We start from the raw sequence: 18,152 nt of genomic DNA on the forward strand, positions 1-18,152 counted from the left end.
GCTGGAAAAAAGCTCAGCCCCTAGGGCACATGCCAGCACCAGCAACCCCCCCGCCCAGGCTCTGTCCCCTCACTGCTAGCAGGAGCAGGGGACACAGTGCCAGGTCTTTTCAGATGAGGGCAGTTCTGCACCACGCCAGGAGCCAGGAACTGCAAGCTCAGGAAGGAGTCTACAAAGGAAAGCAGCCTCGAAGCTGGCCAGAGGAACACTCCCTGCTTGAGCTGCGCACGTCTGTCTGCCCCTCCCCACGGCTGATGCAGGCTAGAGGGGTCAATCTTGCATCAGGCTGTTGATCTTGGTGAGCAGCACGTCCGTCTCAGACTCTGCGGGGACCAGAGAGAAAGAACAGTCAGTGTGGGCAGCCACCATCCCGCAGCGACAGGCAGAGCTGCCTGAAAAGCCGGTTTGAAGGGACTTGGGGAGCGTGGGACTCCCCAGCACCACCCCACAGGACTGTTTGCTAAGGGCAGGACCAGAGCTCCCTGTGCTGGGATTCCCTGCCCTCTGCCAGCCCGTTCAGCTCCATCACGCTCCGCTGGAGCAGGCTGCCAGCCAGCAGGGGGGAGCCCCCAGGAAGAGGGGAGCTGGTATCCACGCACTTACCCACTGGCTGCCTTCTCTGGGAGCATTTCCTAGGAGATGGAGTAGGATCGATGTTAGTGCTTCAGTCCATGCCCCTCCCATCCCTCCCCCAAGCTCCCAGCCGCAGACTCTAGGGCCCCACAGCACCCAGTCCACAGGAATCTGCTCTTGGCAGATGTGGCACTGGTACAAGAGGAAGCCCAAGGTCCCGCAGCCCCTGGCCTGTGAGCACAGCAAGGTAGTGAGTGCAGGCCAAATGCATCCAGCAGCTTAGGAGAGGGTCAGGTCAGATTTTTAGCAGCAGGCTGCACAAGAAAAAGCTGCCTCCATGCACTTTTGTCTCACCCAGCCAGATGGGAGAGGACCTCAGGATCTGAGTGCAGGGTGGGTGGCAGCAGACACCACAGATTTAGGGACTCACCAGCCACCCAGGGCCCACCCCAGCCTCCCCTGAGTCTGCCCCAGGGGTCAAACTTACTTCAGCAAGAGGAAGGCCCAGAGGATCATCAGGAAGGAAACACAGTCCACGACAATCCAGATCATGAGGTACGTGCTGCTAGGCTGCAAGGAGGCAATGAGCCAAGCCGTGAGCACCGTGCTGGTGGAACCACGCAGCCCACCATGCCAGCCGGGGGCCTGCAGGGCCACGCTGCCACAGCAGCGCAGCATGGGACAAAGCCCACCCTGCTGGCAGCTGCAGGATGGGACCCACATTCTTGTGCTGTACAAGGCTTGTTGAAAATGGAGGTTTCACTTACCAGCAGCCAGATGGGGTGTTCCATCTCCTTCAGCACCTGGCAGGCATTGGTAGTGACAGAGCTCACCCCTGAGCACCACAGCACGGAGAAGAGCCAGGGCTGGTTCACCACATACAAGTTGACCGAGATATTGTCCCGGCGGTACTGCCTGCACGGGGAGAGCCTGGTCAGCGTGGCAGACAGGGGGGTGCCAGCACACCGGGCTCACAGCCGGAGAGGCCCGTATGTCTGGGATGCTATCCAGCACTTGCAGCCACGTGGGAGAACTGCCTGGAGAGCCAGACCCAGGGCAGATTTGCTGGCCAGGCAGAGGACGGCAGCCAGCTCCATCCCCAGCCCTGCCTGGTGGGGCATGCGTGGCCTTGGTGGGACCTCACCTCTGCCAGACCCTGGGACAGAGCTGGGACCGTGCCCTGACCTCGCATCGCAGCCTGCTGCTCTCACCTGATTTCCTCAAAGCTCATGTCTTGGTAGCGCAGGTTGACATGCTGCAGTGGCTCCTCATCCTGGAGCCTCTTCCGGCCATAAATTTGCTGGATGCCTGGAGCTCTCTCTTTGACCTGCTCCCTGAACCCATCCGGCAGCCACAGGACCTAGGCAAGAGCCAGGGAGCACATGCAGCAAAGAGGCACTTCAAGCACTTCAGAGACCTCCCTGCAGACCCAGGCACACGCTGCCTGCTCTGACAGCTGCTTCCTGCCCACCTCCGTGCTCAGGTCTCCCAGGAGGATCTCAGCCAGGGCAGACTCCTAGGAGTTTGTCCCAGCCAAGAAGCAAGCACAACAAACCCCACTGCAAGGGGAAAGCAACTCTGGCCTAAATGTCTTGCTGCAGCTTTCTTATGTCATTATGTCTTGAATAGATCAAGCAGGGCATCCTTTTGGCCCCAGTTCTGCAGCAAGAATGTACCCTGGACCAACATTATAGTGGAAGCTTTTGCTATGCCCTGAATTCCCAAAGAGCCAAGAGTGAAAGCGAATTGGGTGCTAATTCATCCCTGCAGGGCAAAACGTGTCTTGCGCTGCGGAGGCTGGGTAAAGTGGAAAGGAAAGCGAGGAGATTGCAGCAAGTCAAGGAGCTGCAGGGAGAGGTGCGGTGCAGTGCAGGGAGGTGGAAATATGAGCACTTGTTTCACGCTCTTGTGCTCCCCTCCCTTGACTGAGTCACTGTTTACACACCAGGGTGGCCAGTAGTGGGGAATCGGAGTATTTGCAGGGGTCTGAAGCTTTGGGCATTAACCTCTATTAATCATTGGCAACATCTCAGCTGGAAATCCCCAGAATCTCTATCAGGGCTATGCCTGGACCTAGCCAACAGCTGCTCCAGGGTCCGTTGTGCAACAGGATGCCCAGCAAGGAGGACATGTGGCCATGGGGTGTGCGGGGCAGTGGGGGTGCTTTGGGTGGCAGAGCAGCAGGGTGACAGCAGGGCCCAGCAGCAGTGGGGTGGAGGCCAGCTCACCTTCTGCAGCGGGATGCCTGACTTTAAGATGACATCCAGGGTGGCATTGACAAAGCTCCAGTAATCACTGTGGTTCTCTGGCCGAAGGTCAAACATGATGGAGATATTGCTCTCCTTAGCTGCCTCTAGTGCCTGTTCCAGGGACGGGATCCTCTGCTCATCCACCAAGGCACGATCGCCACCCGAAAGACTTTGCACAGTGGGAAATGGTTTCCGCTGCAACAGAGAGTCAGTCAGCCATGCAGAGCCTGCAAGCCTCCATCTCCCAGACTCGTGCCTGTAATGGCTCTAGCCTCCCATCCTGGTCTCTCTGTGGAGGGGCACAGGGCTCATTTGCCTGCACATCCACAGGACATTTCTCCCCTTCTCCCTGCTAACAGCCCTGTTCCAGAGGCCCCAGCACCTGTGGGCATTCAGCAGGTTGTTAGTCACCTGAAGAGCATTGCCACAGCTGCCTCCAAGCCCAGGCAGGCTGCACAGCTCAGCACAAGCACTGTCAGGGCACATCAGACATCTGCCCTCAAACCAGCCTCCCCATGACTCAGCTGCGGAGTCAGAGCAAACCCCAGCTGCAGCAGCCAGCACAGGGTGTAACTGCACCCCGGGGATTCGTGCAGGCATGGAAGTGCTCCTGCACCTTGCTCAGGTATCTGCAAAGGGAGTGCTCCCCAGGACAGGGCTCTCGCTTGCCCCCCAGTGCGCCCATCCTGACCTCCAGGAACCATCTGCCAGCATTCAGCTGCTGCAGGTCTGTCCAGTTGAAAGCAGTGCTGTTCATGTCAGCTCTCTCAGGGAACACTTTCTGCACATCAGTGGTCCTGGTGAGCTTCTCATCGTGCATGAGGAATGGGACCCCATCAGCACTGTCAAAGGAGCAGAGAGGGAGGCTGTCACATGCTGTTTGCCTCCTAACCCTGCCTCAGCATTTCTACCCCCCTCCTAGCCACTCTAAGCATAGCCCCCAACCCAGTCCCATGCTGGGGAGGTGGGAATGGCAGAGCCCTTTAACAGGTCTAACACCAAATGCAAGCTGTATCAGTCCTGCAGGTTTGCTCCCGATGCACCCACATGGCGGGCAGTGTCCCGGGATCACAGGGCCCCTTCCACCCTCCACGTCCTTGTTCTCCCTTTACCTCACCATGACGTCCGTCTCAAAGACTTGCACATTGCAGTCCACCGCCTTCTGCAGCGACATGAGGGTGTTTTCGGGGGCCAGCTGTCAAGGAAGTGGTGTCAGCACAGGAAGGGGCAGGCACTCACCCACTTGGCTGCAGACAGCACCCAGCAGCTCAGCTGAGCATTAGGGCACCCACAAGAGGACTTATGTGACCCTGGTGTGGTGGGGAATTGGAGAGGGATGGGTGCAAAGCATGTCTGGTCTCCATTTCCCAGCGTGCTACACAGTCCAGCTTTCTGCAGTTACCTGCTCCTGGTTCAGCAGAGCTCAGCAAGCAGCACCCACACTCCTCACCCACCTCCTCCAGCCCTGTGCTGGCCCAGGCACCCCTTTCAGCCAGGGTGCAGCAGCAAGGGTCCAGTGCCAGTGCCTCAGAGCCAGGGACAGCCTGCCCATCACCCTGAGCCCCGTGGCAGCACGCTGCAGGTGCTGTCGCTTACCATGGGGGCTCCTCGGTGGCCAACCAGGGCTGGCTTGGGGGGCAGCTGGTTCTCCTCCATGATGCAAGGGGAGGTGATTCCCAGAGGAGCCAGGTACAGCGCGATCATCACTGCGCAGTACGCAAGCAGCAGAAACACCTTGAGACCTGCAGGCACAGACAGAAGGTGGAGTGAGGTACACAGGAAGCATTCTGGGAGCTGCTAGGAACAAGCCAAGGCTGTCTCACTTAGCTTTCACTTATGGCTACCCTAGGTCAAATATTGCATCCCCAGCCTCAAGAACACTGCAGGTTTTTTCTCAGCCCCCCACATGCCCTTGCGCCCTAACCCAGGACTTCTGCAGGACCCAGTCTACCATCTGTACCTCTCCTCCAGCTGCAAAGCAGTCAGGGCTGAAGCTCCGCCAAGGGCCGGGTATGATGAGCAACAAATACGAGCAGGGGTGATGCATCACTACCAGACTAAGTCCTGAGGACCTGTTCCTACTGCACCCTGTACACTGCTCTGCTGCCAGTGCTGCTCAGTGGGGTGCAGGAGGCTGGGCGCCCAGCCACAGGGAGAGGTGGGGAGCTCGGGGGGGTTACCTGTGTTGCGGGTGCGGTAGATGACGCTGGCCAGTGGCCAGGCAAGGAGCGTCATTCCCCCCACGATTCCAATATGCAGGAAGGGACCTGTCTCCTGGGGAGGCAAAGGCAGGGTGTCAGCCAGCACCAGCCCAGCCCTTGCCCCCAAAATCTACGTGGTCCAATGGCAGGGATCACTAGCTGCTGGTGTAGCTAGAGCCACTGGAAGAGGCAGAGTGCCAGAGAGGGAAGGACAGGGTGCCCCTCCAGTCCCACCACCATCCGTGACCTGACTGCAACTGCTCCAGGCAGGGCTGCACAGTCCAGACTGAAGCAGGGGTTAGCCCCCACAGCACACAGCCATGCTGAGGGGTCAGCATGGTAGTCAGGTAATGGGACAGTGGGGGTGTCCCTGACGTCGAGCTGACTCACCTGCAGGGAGATGCGTGCACTTTTCCACTCCTCTGCCCACTTTATTCCCAGACCTGTGAAGGCCGCGGCCACCACGAGGGCAGTTATGATCAGCAGGGTCTGTGGGGCAGGGCACAGGGCAGTTAGGGGTGCACATATAACATCCTGCTGCCCAGAAGCAGAAAGCTGCAGGAGAGGGTCTGGGCAGAGAATACACATGGCATGGGGCCGGCCAGGGCTGGCAGCATCTCTCTGCACCAGCCTCTCACCTTGTGCAGCCAGTGCAGCTTCAAGGGCTGGCCGCAGAGCTGCAAGCACAAAGCAAGGACCTGCAAGAAAAAGGAGGAGACATCAGAGCTGGGCTGTACCCCATACCTCAGCCCTCAAAGGGCAAAAGACCCAGCCTTCCCACAGGAGCCCGGGCCCCTGAACACATGCAGGGTCTCCAGCCGCACAGGCTTGGATGCTGCAGGCTCCACCTGGCCCATGCCCAGCATGGATCCATCCCCTGGCAGCCCAGGGGGGATCGGCGAGGCTCACCAGCAGCGCAGTTGAGTAGGTGATGAGCACTGCCGTTGCTATCAGCAGGACCAGGGACCAGTCCAGCCACAGCTTCTGCTGCTTGAAGATGAACCTGCAAGCAAAGGGGATGGTCGGAGGGATGGGGGCGTGTGGGGAGCAAGGCTGGATGGGGGATCCTACTCACTCGTTGAAGTTGTGGAAATCATTGAGGATGATGATGGCAAAGTAGAGCCACACCAGTGTGAAGAGAAAGACGCAGAAGAGGAAGAGGAACCAGCTGCAGTCACACTGAAAGCCAGAGAGAGAGGATAACCATGCACTTATCTGCAGGGCACCCAGCGCACGGCTGGTGCTGAGACTCCAGGGAGCATCCAGCCTGCAGCAGGGGCAGGGACCAGGTGCTGTCCTGTTAGCTGGGCTGAGCATGGGCTGGTCTAACTGGAAGGGCTGGGCAGAGAAGGGCGCTGTGCCCCAGAACTGCAGTGGCAGCTCTGAGCCCCCAGACAGCTCCTGGCCACCCAGCTAAAGGCAGGTCCAGCTTCAAGGTCTCCATCCCCAGCCCCGCATGTGTACAAAGGTGCCAGGTGCTGAGCGGGACACCTGGCAGCCTGGACCAGCTCTCACATTCCAGGCAAGACGGGGCAAGCAGCAGCGCAGCCGCTCCCATGGGAGTTGGAGACCTCAGAAAATCCCAGGGCCTCACCCCTCCTGGGTTATAAATCACTGGGGACACCCCCTGCCAGCACCCCCATGGGGATGCACCCTGCCCGGGAACCGTGCCTTCCACGTGCCTCGCGGGGCACCCTGTGCCCGAGGACCTGCCCGCCCAGGCACGTGCGAGCTTCGCCACAGACGTGCGCCCAGCTGGGCAGGGGATGGCTGGGGCTCAGACTCACACTGCTGCGCTGCCTTTCTCGTCACCTAGTAGGAACAGGGCTCATCCTCTCCCTGACACCCTCGCATCTCTCTCCCACTGTTAGCCCCTGCACAGAGAGGGTCCCAGAGCACCCCAGGCTCTCCTGGGGCTCAGGACCAGTGGTATGGGGCCGGCAGCCCAACATCTGGGCTGGGGGGCTCAGCCCTTCCCCACCACTCTGAAGCTCCCCACACAGAGGCTGGCCAGCCCGAGCTCAGCATCTCCCACGGCATCACCTTGGTGGTTCTCAGGCCCTTCCTCTTCTCCTTCTTGGCAGTGATCCACTGGCAGCTGTAGAGGCAGAGCAGGCAGGTGGCACAGGGGCGGCAGCAGCCGGGGGGATCAGCCATAGCGCAGGGCAGTCGCAGGCCAATGGGTCACAATCCTGCAAGGGATGCACACAGCGTGTCGGCACACACCTCCTGCCGCCCGGCCCCCATGGGGATGGGGCACTACAACAGCCCGGCTCCAGCTAACAGCAGCTGCCCCAGAGCCCCGGGACTTAGCAGAGCTACTGGCCATGGCCCCAGGCGAGGTGCGGTGCCAGGACAAGCGGCAGTGCCCAGGGAGGGCAATGCAGCACAACCAGTTCAGCAGGCTCCAGGCTCCGGCAGCCTCAGCACCCCCAGCTGCAAGGACCGCAGGCACTGCAAGAGCCCAGGCTGCGTGCAGGGCTCCTCACACACCGGCAAGGGGAGGAGGGCTGGGAAGCTTTGCCATGGTCCCTGCACTCCTAGTGCTCAGCTGCAGGAAGCAGGCAAAAAAAATAATAAGGGGCTTGCCTTTATTCATGCCCCAAAACCCCATCTCCGTTACTGCTTGTCCTGCTGTACCACTTCACCAGGGAGCAGTGGGCTCAGCCAGCATCCCCTGGCACTTGACCCTGACCCCTTCTCACTGCCCAAACCAGCTGGGCACTGGGCAGCTGCTGGCACCAGAGGAATGCTGTCACGACACCAGCTGACTCCCACACAGGGTACAAAGTACAGCGGGAGTGGTTGTGGTCACCAGCTGAACTTCAGCCCTGTGCTGTCTACCTCACAGCTGAGCCTGGCAGCAGCAACACGGGACTGGCCACACGCCTACCCCACCGGAGCGATCGGGAGGGTACTGAAAGTACTGCAGTGGGATCGGAGGGAAACTGCCCCCCCGTTCCCCTATCCCAGGGCTGGACTGCAGCGGCAGTGCCAAATGTCACCAAGCGTCACCGTTGCACAGGGCACAGGTCCCAAACAGGTGGGCTGGACAGGTAGCGGATGCTGCACAGCTTCAGCTACAGCTCCATGGGGGGAGCTGGGGACCATTGGGGGTGTAAGCAGCCCTCCTTCAGCTCCCAGCAGACAGCTCCAAGGCACACAGCCAGCCCGAGCACAGAGGGCTTGCTGGGATCAGATAACGTTTCTACAGCCGCTGACACAGCAGCGTACATGCTCACAGCCCCGTGGAGAGCCCCCACACCACCCGGGTGCTGGAGCAGGACACTCCGGTGGCCAGAAGCAGGGCTGGGTGCCACCTGCTCACACACTGTGCCATACGTCACGTAGAACCTGGCCAGTGTCCCCAGCCCTGCTGTCCCCATCAGAGGGCAAGCAGAGCCCAGTGGGGGGGGATCCCAAAGCAGCAACAGCAGCACAAGACCCCACTCCCAGCCTCCCACCCCACATCCCCCTGTGCTCACCATCCCCACTCTCCAGAGCCTGTGGGAGCGGCACAGACAGCTCCTTTCCCCCCAACCCCCCAGCAGGGCAATACCCCCACACACCCCTTCCCCTTTTGCTGCCCCACCAGCATCACTGCCACCCCCTCGGTGCTTCCCCCGGGGAAATACCTGCTCCCTGTCGGGCTCCCGCAGCGGGCACTGGGTGGCCAGGTGAGCGCGGGGCTGAACTCCCAGGCGGGTGCTGGTGCGCAACTCGGCTCCGTGCCGCCCGCTCACACCCTGCTGGGTGTGTTCGTGGCCCGGCGGGGCTGCCGGTGCCGCCTGCAGGCCTGCACAGGCCGGCGAGGGCGGACTGCTGCCGGGGGGTCAGGGAGGGTGCCGGGAGAGCCTTTTGTGCCTGGGTCTTTGTGGCCGCTCAGGAAGCGGGGAAGGGGCCCCGCGGGGCGGCACGGCTCAGCGCAGGGGAGTTTGCAGGCAGCCCACGCACAGGGAGGATTAAGGCTGTGGGAGCAGGGAGGGAGGATGGAGGCAGCTGCTGGCACTGCTGGGCCTTTCAGCGAGAAGCTGCTCAGAGCCCCTCATGCGAGGGAGGCTTTTCCCTTCCTTGCAGAGGAAGCCCAGGACAGAAGCGTCCTGAGGCAGAGGTAGAAGCGGTTTCTTGTCTTTAGCCATGGGAAATGCTTCAGAGGTAACGCACCCAAACTTTGCCAAAGCAACAGAGAAAGGAGGCTCCAAGACAACAGATGGACAGGGCAATTCCCTCCATCCCCCTGGCACAGCTGTGTCCTCTGCTCCAGGTGTCAGCACAGCTGTAGTCCATGGTGCCAACAGACAGTCAGACCCTTCCCCATGATCTTCCACAACCTGGAATGGAGCTGAGAGCATCGATTGACAGGGAAATGACAGCTTCCTGCAGGGACATGGCAACTGCCAGGCTGGACAGATGTTTCACTACTCACCCTTACAGCTGTTGTTATTCTATGCCACTGTTTACGTCTTTGGCACAAACCAGCAAATAGCTCTGCAGAATATGCTGATTAAGTACATCTGCAAGGCCTTATCAGCATATGGATTGGAGCACTGCAGGGATAGTGGTGTAATAACCTTAATTGCCCCACTCCCAAAGGAGTGAGCAGAAAGGAAGAATGCCACTGCGATGACCAAGAACGTCACTGAACCCAGCTGGCAGGGAGCAGAGGTCACCGAAACAGTCAGCTGCGAGCAGCTACCAGCAAGATTCGTCCATGGCACAGACCAACACTGGTGCCATGGAGCAGGAAGCAAAGGTCGCTAGGTGCTGTTACACAGCTCTGCTGCCTGGGCCAGAGCCCCCAGGGTGCAAAGGAACGGAGAAAGAGCCTGTGTCACCAGTAAAGACATTTTATGTTGGGCTGCAGGTTATAAATCGGTGAAGACGTGCACCAGGGAAGGATGAAGCACTTCAGCCAAGAAACAGCTTAGGCAGCGGGAAAACCCGAGCACGAGCAGAGAGGCTGAGGTTACACGGGACGAGGGGGAGCCCGGGGCAGACCCCGCGGGACACCCAGGGCCGGACCAGGCGTGCAGGGACCGTCTCCGCCCCGCAGAGGGCACTGCCGCACAGCCGCCACCGCCTGCCCGCGGCTCGGCCGACCCGCACTGTGGTCCTGCAGCCGCCGCCCGGCCCCGGGCTGCCCCGAGCTCGGACGGGGGCGGCGGCAGGCCCGCTGCTGCGAGGCCTTTCGGCTCCCTGGCAACCAGCGGCCATTTCCCCCCCGCCGCTGGGCGGCAGGATGCGGCCATGTTGAGTGCGGGCAGTGGCGTCGCTTAAGGGAGCGTAAGGGGCGGGCGCCATGTTGGGTGCGGGCAGGCGGCACGCCGCTCAGCGCCGCCAGGGGGCGGCCTCGGCCCGCGCTGCCGCCGCCTCGCCCGGGGGCTCCCAAACCGCGTCCCTGCCCCGGGGAGCCCGGGCTCGGGGCGCTTCGGTGCTGCCAAAGGGCCCTGGAAGTGACGTGCGGTTACACCTCGTTTGCTCTTATGCACATTTCGGGCCTTCGTGCGGCCAGTGGCGACCAGCAGCGTGCTGAGCCGAGCACTGCTGCAAGTCACCCTTTGGATGCGTCTTTCACTGTACCGCTTCTATCCTACGAGAAACAGGTATTCTAATTTGACCGTTTTAGGGAATTTTGTGCTTTTATTTAATCTCCTAAGGGAGTCAAGACCCGTGAAGAAAGCACATGTTTCTATAATCATTATTCCATACTCACTCAGCATGTAACAAACAATGAAAACTCAGTGCACCACCAGAGCCAGCGGCACAGGCTGTGCTTCCACCCCAGCTGGCAACTGACCCACATAAGCTAATAGGAGAAGGCAAAGATATCTCCATTATGAATCTACAGATCCCTACGTGTTGATAAACGGCAGTAACATGGAACTGGTTACATTAGAAACTACCTGGCATAGGCACACTGAGACATTGGGTTGCCAGAAGTAATTACCCAGAAGTAAACTGCCAGCCTAAGGGGGCGCGGATCGCAGCCCTAAGCTCAACGGTTAGGGTTGCTTTTTCCTGAAGGCCAGAACCCTTCAAGGAATTAAAGTCTGGGGTGAACAAGCTTATCAGATAGCTTTCCCTCCACGCCAGAAGTCTGGTAGTTAAGCAGATCTAGAGTATAGATTGTGAGAGTATTGTTAAGGATAGGGAAAATCCTCTCTGGAGAGCTGATTTTATTTCATCTCCCATCACTGAGCTTGTATGATACGAGGCAAATCACTTGCCTGAAACTTTTCATGGGTGGTCCTTACAGTTTTCATTTTCAAAGTACATGGAAACAGCATGGACTGATTTTTGTAAGTGCTAATCATTCATTGTTGTAATTGAGATTAATGGCAGGAGCTCTGAGGATCAAATGCTAGAGAGCATAAAGAGTGCATGATGCACACCACAGCAAATCTCAGATTGGGCACTGATAAACAGGAAATTAACTTTAGGGAAGAGTAACATGGCATATCTAAAGCTATAGCAATGCAAACAAGGTTTTTCTTTAAGTCCCTGGAGGAGGGGAAAGAAGGAAAAGAGTTCAACAAGGAAGTTTTGCTTTCATTAAAAAAGTTTAGTTACCAGATTCTGTTATCTCTATTAGAGATCTGCCCTGTAAGATTTACATGTTATACTTTGTTGATGGTTCCTAAGATTGAAATAATTGGTTTTGTTTAGATGTAGAATTCTCTTTTTGGAACGTAAACTAGTTTAGACTTTGAAGATGTTTATCATTTGCCATTTCCTAATTGCCTTATCATTGCATATTTAACTGAAGCCACACAATAACAAACAAAGCAAATCTTAAGTATTACATTTAAGACATGATAGGAGGTAGTCCCAGGGTATACTTGCACATAATTTGAAACTATTCTTATTTTTTTGTATTGTCTACAAAGGAACTGGTTGGTTTAATTATAACACAATTGTGTTTCTAGTTAGTCACTTGCCTTTGTATAGATAGAGAGCTTTACTAGAAATTACACTGTAGACACAACTTACTGAATGAAGCAATACAGACACATACCCCACGGATCCAGCTCCACTTGCCCTGCATTGAAATATATGATGACTCTAGAGCAGAGTCAGTGGGTTGTGCTGTTCCATGGCCAGTACTTATGTTTTTCCAGAAAAATGTTGTATTTCCCTTGCCAATAAACATAAACACCTCGTGTCTACTGCTTACTTCAGTTGCTCTACTACATTATCATGTGTATTTAGCTTCTTCCTCTCTCTTCTCCCCTCCACCCCCTACATTATTTACCAACTTAAAACATACCATTATTATTGCATTGGAGGTAAGTCTTTAAAATAGAGCGTTTGCTCCTGACACATCTCTAACTTCTATTCAGAATTATGGTTACTGTAGAATTACATTTTTTCTCTTTCAGGATATAAAATTCAATGCAAGATCATAATATTAAGGCATACCATAGACCACAGTCTATTTGTTACTTAAACTAAGGTTATTTCCCCATTGTTTCAGGAGCTTTTAATAAAAGCATTACAGCTGGCTAATTTTACAGTTAAGCCACATACTTTCTTATAGCATCACTGAGGATATAACAGCAGTCTATATAGGATAAGACTCTAAATCAGTTTTTGTGTCAAAAGCTAATTTAAGAAGCAGTTCACAAAGAAAAACTCAGTTTTTAAACTATAACAAATACCTAATAGGTTATAGGTCCAGCTCCCAAGCACTTAAGTCCTCACTTTGTATTTAAGCATCAACACAGATAACAGCTGAAATCAGTTGTTATTCTAAGAATAACATTTTTAATACCCTGTTAGCCTCATCACTTGTGGGATACTATCCTCTTGCTGTAAATCCAGACAAAGGGAGCAAAGTTGCCTAATTGACTATTACTTCCTTATTCTCAGATAGGTTATTTGAGGACAGATGATACTTTTGAGAGTCATGATGTGCTGCAGCCAGTGATAGTCCCATCATACTTGCAAAGCTATGGCATTTTTCCTTACAGTACCTACAAGTTCTCATTATTAGGGAGAAAGTGCTTCACAGAGCAATTAGGACATTTCCTGTTATCTTAGGAAAGATAACTCACTTATAACAAATACTTCTTTAGAAGCAGCTTTCACCACATACAGAACATAGCTGTATCCTATACTTTACAAGGAGCACAAGCTATCAGCTTAATCATTAGAAAGAAAGAAGAACCCTGAAACTGGCACACTTACCAGGCAGAAGCAGCTTCTTGTCTCAAACTCTCTGGTGTATATAAGCAGCAGCTGTTTGCCATTGCCAAATTTATAGGACCAGCCTCCAGAGCACTGTGCTAAGGGTAGGTTTATATAAAAGGCCCTTGTTAGGGAGTGGTGAGTAATCTGGTAGGGAGGTGGTGTTTGTGTTTGCTTGGGTAGTAGGGATGGGATGTTGTATTATGGAAAAACTGATATGTAGTTTGTTTTTTTTTTTTTTTAAATTAATTTAAAGTGGGGTCTAGAATGGTTGCCTTAACTTTTTTAGTTCACTTTAAGTATAGTTTCATGATTTTATTCATTTATGATCTGTTCTATTATGCATATTTTATTCACTTATGATCTGTTCTATTATGCATATTTAAGGCCTTTATTCAGTAATAAATATCTTTGTTTAGATAAAGATTCTTTTGAGTTACTTAATGTATCTAAAATGTTAGAACTGAAAAAAACCTAATTCTGTCTGCCTTCTGTTTTCTTACTTGGCTGTTAAAGATGCATACTTTAAATATCCATAATTGCTCTATTTCAGTAACTTCTATGTGAATTTTTCTCTGAGCCTTTAACTAGTGTAAAAGGTTGTGGGGGACTTCTAGCTAGTAGTCTGTACTTAATGTTTTTTTTCTTCTGTTTTCTTAAAGCTGCTGTGCAATCAATATCTCTGGGGGTTAGTATATGTGGATTCTTGTGTTTTGTGTTTATGGCCAAAGTGCTTATGTTTTATGGGAAAAAGCATCTACTTTAGACTGCAGAAAGTGTTTATGCAGTGATGTGGAAAACTTTCTTAAATTTACATGTTGGTGGGGGGAAAGGTGTGTTTTTTCTCCCATTGAAAGCAGGAAAATGTAAATAACTTTTCAGTAAGAAACTGATTTTTCAGATGGAGTGGCTGACAACGTGGAGAGGCCTGACATCGTGGCTGAACAGTTCTGGTGAAGAATTGCTACTGGAAAGTATGGAAGAAACTACAGCAGAAAATACTTTTTTTTTTGGTGTTGTTTATTTTCAGATAATGAAAGTTAACATTTTATCTTCTGATAATTCCTGCATAGGCAGACATATGACTTAAATGCCTACCTGTAATGAACTTCATTATCTGTGGATTTTATTTTTAACTGCTCCAAAATATTTGAAGATTATAAGCAATTAACTTACTATCCATGTATCTCTTCAAGGTGTTCTTTCAGCTTTCTGAAGTATCACAAGCTTTTAGATGTGCATTGGCTAGCTGTCTATTAGGTGGTCATCTGCCTAACTAGCTTTACTTTCTTCTGTTAGTATTAATTAATGGCTTACTATGGATCAGCTTGTATCCAGGTGTGTGTCTGCAGAACTCTTCTGTAATTTCCAAACATCTAGAGTCATCATTCTGCTCTTGTTTCAGTAATGATGGCTGTTGCTTTAGTCCTCTTTTGCTTATTGTGGTCAAATGCAAAGCTTATGCAAGTTAACTAGCTTGTGCAGATAAGACATACCAATTGCTTTCCCTTACAATGTAGCCTATCATAAATCTTATCTCACTTTCATTAAGTTATAATTACTGTAAAGCAAAGTATCTGATCTGTGTCAAGCATAGAATCTAACTTGCATTAGAAAATAAAAATAGAAGATTACAGAAATAAAAATAGACTATTTAACTTGTGTCTCCTGTGTTGCAGCACATATGTACTATACTCACGAAGAACTTGTAAGCATCCCTGCAAAGTGCTCACTAGATAAGGTACTTATACAGAAGTCTAACATCCATTCACAGAGCTTACCTTTATGCTAAGAAGGTGCCTGAGTGCTCAGGAGAGATTCTGTTCTTGTTTGGCGGAACTGAGCTGGTCCATGACTTACAAGAAGTGCACGGTGGGCTTAGAGTTTGAGCAGTTCATGAAGCGGATTCTCTGCTTTCCTGGTCACTGCAGGGTGATGCTGATGCGTGAAGATTTGTTGCCTATAGTCCTTTTCTCCAGCACCAGGAAGAAGGGGAGCATGCCTGGAAAAGGTCGTAGAAGCAAGTCTTGAGAGGAACTTCAGTGGTTGAAATGAATGTTGCAATTTAAAATATCACCTTCTAATTTCACAGATGCTATTATACTTGAAGCTATCATCACAGATCATACCTCATTGCATTAGATATTATGCACTTACAGGATGGTGATCCTAGGCTCAGGTACTCACGCTTCCTTGTCTTGTCAGATATGGTTACGGACAGATGGTTATGAGGACCTGAGAATATGCATAGCTCAGCATGAAGAGCATTTGTCTTGGCACTCTAGTTGTTTACTCACTGTCAAGCTTTGTTTCTGGATTTTTCAGAACTATACTGAAGCCTAGTGAGTACTGCATGGATTTCAGACAGTCCCCACATATGCAGGCTAGTATGGGAGAAAACAAAACATGATTGTCTGAGAAACAAAAGTGGTGAGGAATAGCTAGACTGCTAAATACTGTTAAATCATTTTTTCTAAAATCTTTTTTCTAACTTGCAAACATGTTATATCAGTTTTATTGGAATTATTTCTGAAATGTAGTATTTCTCAATGATAGCAGGTGAGAAAGGGAGACAAACCCATGCAACTTTCAATAGGCATTGAAAAGAAACTCAGCAGCATTATCTGAGAGGATTTTTTTGGCTGTAAAATGTAAATCAAAGCATGGGTTGGTAAAGAATGAGATGGAGCAGGCTTTCTAAGAGAGCAGTACCTGGCACAGGAACAGTCAATTTGCTGGAACTGAAAGGTCAGAGGAGTTAGTGGAAATGATCAACATCTCATTACGCAGGCTGCAAGAGTTGTCCCTTTAGGAAGCAATACTGTCGTGTCTTGGCTGGCGCCGAGGAAAGCTACGCTGATTACAGAGCCTCCAAGTAGCATTACGGAGGATGTAAGTCTTAACCTTGATTTAGGTGGTGTAAATGGCTATGCTGTCTGAAGGGAAAAGTATGTTTAGAAGGGACAAATGATGTAGATATTAGCTGTACATGACAGTGAAATAAGAGCTACAGGATTCTTGGAGGAGAGCGTTGGGGTTCTTTGGCTAGCCATACGCAGCAGCAGATTAAGCAGGCAAGGTCAGCAGATCAGAAGGTGCCTAGAGGCCTGCCTAGTAATCCCTGCAAGCAGTGAGGGTATAAGTAACCTTAGAGCAACACAATTTACAGTGTTACTGCTTTTCTACTTACAAGTTAACAAATAAAGGCTATACTTGCAGAGATGGAGCACTGGCCTTGTCTGAGGTGCCGTAAGAAGGGAACCTCGGTGTTCATAATCCAGTGGGTAATCCACTCTTGAGTGACTGCAGACAGCTTGTCAATAGGCTGATTTCAGGAACTGATCTTAGTTATTGTAATCCCATACTTATTTTACTTGGTTCTTGTCTCTGGCAGATAGAATGGACACCTATCTTCTAGCTGAAAGCATTGCACTTAGACTCCCAGTGGGGCATAGCAAGACTACCGTATGCTTGAAAAACTACGTAAAGGTTTTATGTGAATCATCTTTTCAGGTTTGTAGTGTTTCAAAGTGAAGCATTTCATATGCTCTAGACCAATTAAAACAAAATTGTTTCATGTCCATTTGTGCAACTCACCTCCCCTAACATTGCTGTTGCTGAAATTGCCAAAAGAGAGCCTTTGAGCAGACAGGCTCTATTGCTAATAGAAATAATTGTAAATCCTCCGAAAACTACTAGGCTACACTAAGATTTAGTGCTCTAAAATAACTGTCCCAGATGCATCCTTCTTTTTATTTTGTCAACATTGATTTTTATTTTTTTTTAAATCAAAACAACAACGACAAAAGGATCTGCCTGAGAACTAAGGGGTCCAAGGAAAGCTGGTTTGTCCTCTGCGGACACAATTTTGAAAATGAATGTAGGTGGACTTGAGCTTTTTGGCAGAGTTCCAGAAAGACTCGCGTTTTCCTGCAGCTTTAGTAGTCCCATTGCATATAGTCTGTAACTTCTTGCAGTGTGTGCATCGAGCCCTGTACTTTGGAAATCCAAGCTGCAAGATGTCTTGCATTAAAATATTCTACTAAGATAGTGTTTTGCTGCATCTGAAAACTTCTGTGCATCTTTGCATTGGGGGAGGAGTCTCAGCAGGCTTCTTTCAGTGTTTTTCTTACTGTATTTGAGATTTTCTATACCCATGAAGTAGTTTATAATGCTGCCTAAAATATTTATTCATGTAGTCTTTTATGCCAAAGAAGCAAAAAATGAGCCAGAACTCCCTGAACAGTTTGATCTACTATGTTAATGAATACTGTGTGTCTTGTTAATGTATTGTTTACCTGATCACATCATAATGGGGGCCTGAAGGACTTCTCAGTAAAGAATATTCTTATATGACCTAATAATAAAAACAATTTTATACAGCAGCAAGTTCCAACTTTGTCCAAACTGTGTAGAAAAATGTCAGTCTTTTTAATGCTAGATTGTTTCCTCTTGAGAGCAATTTACTCACTACTTGGATATGGAAGTTTCTATATCTAGAGCAGAAAAGAGTCCAATATTCAAATTCTCCCAGAACCTAATATCAACAAGGTGAAATCCCACTTGTTTTAGTGTTGCCAGTTGGCTTGTACTCAGGGGACACTATAGTGTGAAAACTTTGTGGCTAGAAATGATGGATGGGTATGCAGTAGGATAAATTGTTTTGCTTTAAATCTAAATAAAATGCAGTGCTTGTTACTCTAAACATGTTTTTTACACGAGTAAAATGTTTGACCCCTCTTTGCCTCCTCTTTCCTGATGGTGAAGGTTGTGAGAACAACTACATGAGGTGGCCATTTAGACAAGCAGAGAGGCAGCAAGTTTTTTAGGTTAACCTTACCTTTAGTAGAATTTACTGACTTTCAGTGTAGCAATAACAGATTAGCCTGTTCTAAAGACTTCTGAGCAGTCCAAATCTGGTGGTAGAGACACATCTGGCACT

The 18,152-nt window shown here is 51.3% G+C and overlaps 1 protein-coding gene and 1 long non-coding RNA gene across 4 annotated transcripts; one reads left to right on the plus strand and one right to left on the minus strand.

Moving 5' to 3' along the window:
- Positions 1-86: 86 nt before the first annotated feature.
- Positions 87-13,300, minus strand: GDPD2 (glycerophosphodiester phosphodiesterase domain containing 2). Of its 2 annotated transcripts, none has more exons than XM_083797958.1 (16): positions 13,211-13,300; positions 7,067-7,215; positions 6,099-6,202; positions 5,933-6,026; positions 5,662-5,721; positions 5,414-5,512; positions 5,003-5,096; positions 4,419-4,564; positions 3,935-4,017; positions 3,514-3,664; positions 2,802-3,017; positions 1,785-1,933; positions 1,341-1,488; positions 1,061-1,143; positions 604-632; positions 87-323 (listed from the first exon to the last, which is right to left on the minus strand). In XM_083797958.1, exons 2-16 carry the CDS (start codon positions 7,178-7,180, stop codon positions 271-273), a joined length of 1,623 nt encoding a protein of 540 aa, XP_083654084.1. In that variant the 5' UTR covers positions 7,181-7,215; positions 13,211-13,300; the 3' UTR covers positions 87-270. The 2 variants fall into 2 exon arrangements, with proteins under 2 accessions (XP_083654084.1, XP_083654085.1); XM_083797959.1 differs by lacking the exon at positions 13,211-13,300 and adding an exon at positions 8,659-8,794.
- LOC310881138 lies at positions 9,029-17,516 on the plus strand. 2 transcript variants are annotated; one of them, XR_014572138.1, is made up of 4 exons: positions 13,365-13,389; positions 13,873-13,898; positions 14,112-14,184; positions 14,890-17,516. It is a non-coding gene; the product is annotated as an uncharacterized lncRNA (long non-coding RNA). The 2 variants fall into 2 exon arrangements; XR_014572137.1 differs by lacking the exons at positions 13,365-13,389; positions 13,873-13,898 and adding an exon at positions 9,029-10,626.
- The last annotated feature ends 636 nt before the right edge of the window (positions 17,517-18,152 follow it).

Source organism: Anser anser, assembly GCF_964211835.1.
Source record: "Anser anser genome assembly, chromosome: 13".
In the NCBI taxonomy this organism is placed as follows: domain Eukaryota; kingdom Metazoa; phylum Chordata; class Aves; order Anseriformes; family Anatidae; genus Anser; species Anser anser.